Source organism: Histoplasma capsulatum (genome assembly GCF_000150115.1).
Source record: "Histoplasma capsulatum G186AR genomic scaffold supercont2.3, whole genome shotgun sequence".
Classification (NCBI taxonomy): Eukaryota; Fungi; Ascomycota; class Eurotiomycetes; order Onygenales; family Ajellomycetaceae; genus Histoplasma; species Histoplasma capsulatum.
Window position 1 is genome coordinate 1,213,889 of NW_025544803.1, and position 7,045 is coordinate 1,220,933.

The window sequence follows — 7,045 nt, forward strand, 5'->3', positions numbered from 1 at the left end:
CACACCACGGAACCCATCAGCTATCAATTGCATTTGAAATATATCGTCAGTCATTATCCTGAGTATAGAAACACAGAAACAAGACAATTCAAACAAAAAATGAGAGTGATTGGGTGTCATGTTGTTGTTAGAGAATGTGAAAGAAGGTGAGTGGGTGGGCGGAATCAAAAATCACATAAATTATATACCTTCTGCAAAAGCACTCCAGGTGTTGATATAATGAATGACTTCCAAGTTAGAATACCTGTATATGGCCCAGCAGTAAGCAGAACCGGCAAAAAGCAACAATTGCTTTTCGTATGGGGAAATGGGGAAATGTTCAGTCTCGAGATGGAGATAAAAGAAGTATCTAAAAAAGACGTTGAAAGAATTCAAAGGATGCTTCAAACAGCCCGCAGACTCCGTCCTGACTTACGAACACAAGGTGAAAACGAGAAAAATAAAACAAGAGCCCGGAACTTGTCCGCCGGGAGAGACATAAGTTAATGTATAGTTAGCTAACCTTCGAGTGCACGATATGTAATGTGATTATGGACCAGAAGCGGCCGCAGCAGGTTGGTGCGACAGCCTCCATGGAGCCTACAGCCTACAGGTACCGAGAGGTGCACATCCTACTACATCCTACAGGTCCATACCGGAAAGCTGTAGATCCACTCAGCACTAGAAAATGTTATCAGAACATTCTGACACGGATTTTTCGTTTCCCGCTCTTTCGTTCCCGTTTTCTGCTTTTTGCCTCAGATATTTTAAACTCTCTGCCGAAGCCAAAGCAGCTCGCGTCACAGGAACTGCATCTTTCCCCGGCATATCTGGACCACGCCACTTGGGGCTGTCCACATCGCATCCTGGGACACTGATTGGCCTATTCGTTTCCAGTGTTTTGTTATTTGTTGTTGTGGAAAAAGACTAGTCATTCATAGTTTACGAGGAATAACAGGACCTGGATGCGAATCCGTTCTGCAGCTGTTTTCATGATCCTGCCCAGGATAGGATCTAATAATAATAACAATAATAATAATAACTAAGTTACTGGCAATAATTACCTCAGTATGTCATCCCTCTGCTTTCGTCCATTGATGCCCTGGCTCAATGATATTTGAGTCCTATCTACAGATTACAGACAAGCCACCTAGGTAGATACAGAACAATTTCTGGCGCTGCTGATGCTGCTGCCACTGCTGCATGTCAAAAGGTGAAACTTGCTGTCTCACAATTCTTTTCGCTCACTGAGATTTGCTTTTTTTGACCTGTTCTCCCCAAACTGAAAATGGGGAACGGAACCAGATGGGCCCGTTTCTTCCAGCTTACGGCATGTTCCACTTTTCAACCTTTTTAGGGCTGTGGAAAGCCTGTAAACCCGCATCGATGGGCCATCGTGCAGATCAATAAATAAATCCGAGTGATTGAAAGAAGAACGAAAAAGAAACGTGTTGTGGAGCCCTTGACAAGCGCCTTGGACGGCTTCGGGACATGCTCTCCTCGCATTCTTGAATATCGAATGAAATCAAGAAAACCCTCGAATAAAGATTGAAAGGGTTTTGGATAATAATACCAAACACAATCAACTTTTAAGCCTCCGAAATGCCACCAGACGCATGGAAACAATAACGGAAATAGAAAATACCAGTATTCAAGTGTAGGTACACACTGTGGTGGGTTGAAATCAAGAATTCTCCAGCTTTTCCAACGGCCCTTCCCCTAGCTAGTTTGTGTGAAGGCCTGGGTTTTCCAAGGATCCGATCATGATTCGGTCCACTGGCCCCGGCCTCCTGGGTTGAATTCATCCGTTTGGACAGCTATCGTCGTCACCATCTTACTTAGGCGCAGCGCCGCAGGATCTGCTGGACTAAGCAAAAATACAAACTCTCTGAAAGTTCCGGGCCGGCCCAGAAGCAGCAGTAGTCTTCTACCTTCTGATGCACCGAATCCCAATGGCCAACAGTTCCAGCCGAACCTCAAGGGTAGCAGTTTGTTCGGCACTACTCCGTGAGTTATGGTAGTGTTGGGGGTAGTTGCAAGACCGAAAAATGGTTAAAATCACACGAAAAGAGGATCAATTATTTGCTCCCAAACCCCCATCAATGATCAATGACGCAAACAAAGTCTCGGGGTACCGTTACTACTTTACATGGTCGATGATGCGGCTATTATTCTTCGCTTTCGTTTCTTTTTTCTTTTTTTTTTTTTTTCCTCCCACAATTCGTCCATTTTATTTTTGACGTCAATTTCACTCATGTCTATTATGTAGAATAGGGTCTCGAAAATATCCCTCTGGGATGGAATTATTTAATCGCCCTCCAAAAGGTTTATTTATTTGTTTGTTGAATTTGCTGAGGTACTTGTTTATATTTTTCCACCTTGCAGCTACATAACTCCGTACTCGATCGGGTAATTCGATCTATCATCGGGCTGGTGCTCGTTTTAGTGGGCAACTATCGCTGCCGAAGAACTACGGTAGGTTAGCTGAATGTTTGATCCAATAACTTTCTTAGGTTACAAGAGCACCACGAGAAGCCGGTCCAGTAAAAGCGCAGAGATGATTTTTTTTTTGTGCTTGTGTGTGTTTCCATTTTCTCAGCTTCCGACTGGTCTGGTTAGCCACGGAATAAATGGTTCACCTCTTGAATTGTATCAAACAGAGAGCATGAGTCCTAAACCCCCTGATGGATGTCGACCGCCACACAACGGTGTTCGCCAAAACGATCCATGAATGAGGGAACCTTGGTGCATGTGTTTAACATACGAAGGTAAGAGGGATCGCTTTTCTAACATCAAGACCCTGTCCAGATGACACACAAGGGCGCACATGGTCCCAGGTATCCGGGATTATTTACGCAGCTACTGGCACGAGGGGGGGAAAATGCATAATTCTGAAATCAGAAACAAGTTTACTTAACTAGTTACCTCTCTCTACCTTGTTTTAGCTTGACTTGTTCCTTCTCTCAACCCATCCATCTTTCTATGCCTGACACTTTTCACACACCTCATGAATCATGAGGATGGGGTCGGAATCTGGATGAGAAAATGTTACATTGTTTACATCTCCCAAGGTGTGCGACTCTGCAACACAGATATGGGGTGGCGGGGTAGCACACGATCAGACCATCGTACCAGATCTGGTTCCCTTATCTCTCTCGTCTTAATGCGATGTAGCATCTGCCAACCCCGCTTCAACTCAGCAACGTGCTCACGACCTGTGTCGGTATTGCGTGTGGGGCAATCGAAAACGGAAAACAGGACTGAGGCAGAAGTCATCCTGTTCATTTGACGAGGGGGATAATCATGAGGCAAGTGACTCCTGTTGTACATGTACAGTACATCTGCAGGCACCATTATACCCAGCTAAAGGAATCCTACCCCCGAGGCCGAAAGAGCTTGAAAACGCCCACCTGAGTTACAATCTTAGGTGTAAAAAATATATAATAGAGAGAGAGAGAGAGATAGGGAATGGATGCTGGAGACAGCAAGGACATGTTGACGGGAACATATCTACGCCTGAGTCCCCCTGATGTCTTTTCAACGAGCGTTTGAGAATCAGAGTAAAGATATTCGTCGGGCTCCAGTTATCAGCTATGTGCTGTACAGGGCATGTCCATGTATGCACATGAACATATACTTACTTACAGCTTACAGCAAAACTGTTCGAACCTTGATAAGATATGGAACACGGATTCCGTTCTAATATCCAACATGATATTTCCTGGAAATCGCCTCCAGCATCGATTGCTAGTAACCTTTTGGTGGGCCCCTTTGATTACCCTGATGGACTAAAACCCTGGTAGGTAAAAGCAAACAATGCCCCTTTTTCTCTTCTACAATAATCCGTATCACTTATCTCCAGCCACCCTCGGAAAGCGGTCTACACGGTCCTCGGCAACAACTAGGGATCCATCGGGGTATCGGGATACCTGCATCATGCTGTGCCCTGCATCTTCACCTACACAGGTACATTCATGTACAGTACGTAGGGGTACAGAACTTGGATAGAAATGCATGCGCACGATGCGACCAGCTGTCCCAGTCCATGAATCTTATGAGGGTCCCGTGACGGGATTGCTTCATGTCTCTACCTATTCTATTCAATGAAATCCAATCCATACCTTCAACCTCCGTCAAATGTGAACATGATAGCCCACCTCTTATCTCTACTCCACTGTGCTCTCCTTTGGTCGTATCTCTTCGCTATCTCCTGTATTCCTTACGCCCTTCTGGCTGTCTGACGAGATATCCACCACATGGCATTCTTCTCTCCTTCTGCTCGTACCAACCAGCACACGTCGGTTGGTCCTTCTCAACCCCAGCTAGAGCCCATCATCCTCCTATCAATATTTTTGGTTCTCTCTTCTTCTTTCTCAGTATTTCCCCACCGGAAATATCTCACCAACCACACTCACACACACACAAAATGATACCTATACGTGCATCCCACCTATATGCTACGACAAGACGCGAATCAGCCAATTGACACAACACTTCATATGAGAATAGTGGGGAGAGGAGATGAGAAATTAAGAAGGATTTAATATATATATGTATCTCTCTCTCTTTCGCGCTTGTCCCCTGTAACATGTTACAGTACAGTCATATAAAACTACATAAGACATTGGATGTGCACTGCACAGCGTGTTATTACTGATGCAGGGAACTCCCCACAAAGTGGCGAATGCATGCTGGTGCTGGGTTAAACGTTAGGAAGGGTCCTCACCCCTGTGGTGTGGGGGGGGGGTAAGGAACGGGGTCCGGAGCGGCATACGATGCATGTCGTGGATGGCGTTTTACCTGCTTTCCCCTACGTTACCTACTTTCCTGCTAAGGCATTGTTGACGGAGTACGCAGGCGGGTCGGGCGATCAAGTGAGTTGCTGAGAGGAGACCGAAATGAAAAAAACCCCTCCACAGGGCTAGGAAAGACTGGAGGGTTGGAACAAGCCGAGGCGAGGATAGATTTACCTTGCATATGTATATGTACGCAGTATGTGGCCAGATATGCGACCAGCAGCAACCCGGTGATGGCTTTCTTGGTGAATGTCGCTGTTATCAACTTTTATGCCGAAACAAAATTTTGGGCTGGGATTGTGGAAGAGAAATGACCATCCTGTGTGGAAAGGGAGATGCTATGGAGGAAAATTGGCATCGCATATTATTGACTAGACGTTGTGATATCTGTAAAACATTAACTATCCGTCTATCGTGGCGGAAAGAGTCACCCTCTTCGTTAGAATTTCTAGAAACAAGGAGATAATGACAGGCCAACACCACCCATCTTAGGACGAACTTACTTCACCAACACGGCACTCTTGAAGGAAACGAAGCAGCTTTGAATAACAAGACACGGGAAATAATAGTACAACTCCAGCTTCTCCAAAATCCTGGTACATCACATTTTGGATTCCCCAGTCACCTTATCTCTCCACAAATTCGCATCTGCGTTGTCTCTCCGTCTCCCCTGCATCCAAGACAAAGGGAAACAACAAAATGCAGCTGCTACATATATTTCCCTCCACGGCACGCGCCTAGTACCTGTCAATCACCATCCCCGGTTCCCGACGGGTCGGCTATAATGTGAATCGGATGTGGTTATGTTTCGTCCTTAATCGCTTCACTTTTTTTTTTTTGAAACCTTCTCTTCGTATCGTCCCAATTTGTCAAGAAAAAGCAAATACAAAAAAGTCTGTCTGATCCCTCGAAGCCATATTCAAACCAAAATTTTGTTTGAAAGACAAACTCAAAAAATGTACGGGGTACAGAGCTAATGGTTAAATGTCAAAAGAGCGAAGGGACGGGAATGTGCATTTCCATTCCCATCCCATCACTCCAACCCGCATACATACATTTTTTTTTCATTTATTTATTTATTCTCAGCCTCTCAGGTTCGGCTCAGAGACAATGCCACTTTGTGTGTGTGATTCATATAGAGTTGACTTCCGGGGCCACTGCTTCTTAGACAGGGCCTGCACGGCTTCAGGGGTAATCAACAGCTGCTCCGTACGCACAGAAATCTCTACCTACCCGCGTGCTATTGGATACATATCTCCAATATGACTGCTGTTCGATCAGCCCTGCGGGGGAGGAGCAATTAATTGGACAGATTTGTGCCATTGTGCCATTGATGGAGTATTCTCTCAAATAGACGGCGTTTACCATTGTAGAAGCAAAGGTAGAGAGGGTCGAATGGGCAAATCCGCATCTTAGTCCACGGTCTGCCTGTCTCCAAAACAAGTGCTTTATAAATGCAAGCGGTGAAAATTTGCTGTAGAATCTGGTGAGCCAGATCTAAACAATACTGATCCATGTCAGGCGAGGCAATGTTTACTGCACAATTGCCGTTGGTTTCCACACTAGACAATACACAGCAGTGCTCTTTGATAAATGACGGTCAAGGATGAAATACAACGATCCCAGGAAGATATTGGTGATTAGACTGGCCATTTATTAGGGTGGAACGCTCAACCGCGACCTGGAGCACCTACAGAAACTCTGCAGCCCAAGGGTGATAGACGAATCGGAAGGGCGAATGAGGAAATAGAGAGCGAATGGCAACGGGATATTTTAGAGGAGTAAGTGGTAGGAGAAAACAATTGTTATCCAGGGGGCGCGTTAGCGGCGTTATAACATGACCCCCCCGGATAACACGGTTATACCGGACGCCACCCAGGCCAAACCCCCCCTGGATAACCAAGTTATATGGGGGGGGTCTGCTTGGCATGTTATCTTGGCAGTTATTGGAGCTCTGTACAAGATGATTGACTGAAGAAAAATAGTATGGATAAAAATCAATTGCTATAGATCTGACTAGCTAGCTAGCTACCTTTCTTCTATCTATCTATATGATCTGCTTGGCTTCATCATATGAGCTACTAGTTCTAGACACCAATATAGAGGTGCAGATTATGTCTAGATGTTGTACACAGACTCTGTATGACTGAAGTAAATAGAAATAATACATATCTGCCTCTTCAGAAGAGAAAAAGAAAAAGAAAAAGAAAGAGAAAAAGAGATTGTATGTACTGAAGAAAGAGAGCTAATCAAGAATTATAGAAGCAGTA

At 45.0% G+C, this 7,045-nt stretch overlaps 3 protein-coding genes across 3 annotated transcripts; 1 reads left to right on the forward strand and 2 right to left on the reverse strand.

The window, feature by feature from the left end:
* Positions 1-530: 530 nt before the first annotated feature.
* On the forward strand, positions 531-1,990 carry HCBG_02568 (uncharacterized protein; the record flags this gene model as incomplete). Its single annotated transcript, XM_045429617.1, has 5 exons — positions 531-669; positions 1,027-1,047; positions 1,134-1,192; positions 1,574-1,636; positions 1,718-1,990. 5 exons carry the CDS (start codon positions 531-533, stop codon positions 1,988-1,990), a joined length of 555 nt encoding a protein of 184 aa, XP_045289512.1.
* A 1,046-nt stretch (positions 1,991-3,036) lies between these two features.
* Positions 3,037-3,473, reverse strand: HCBG_02569 (uncharacterized protein; the record flags this gene model as incomplete). The annotated part of the gene is made up of 2 exons (XM_045429618.1): positions 3,037-3,298; positions 3,358-3,473. 2 exons carry the CDS (start codon positions 3,471-3,473, stop codon positions 3,037-3,039), a joined length of 378 nt encoding a protein of 125 aa, XP_045289513.1.
* A 2,602-nt stretch (positions 3,474-6,075) lies between these two features.
* On the reverse strand, positions 6,076-6,705 carry HCBG_02570 (uncharacterized protein; the record flags this gene model as incomplete). Its single annotated transcript, XM_045429619.1, has 2 exons — positions 6,076-6,337; positions 6,470-6,705. 2 exons carry the CDS (start codon positions 6,703-6,705, stop codon positions 6,076-6,078), a joined length of 498 nt encoding a protein of 165 aa, XP_045289514.1.
* Positions 6,706-7,045: the final 340 nt, after the last annotated feature.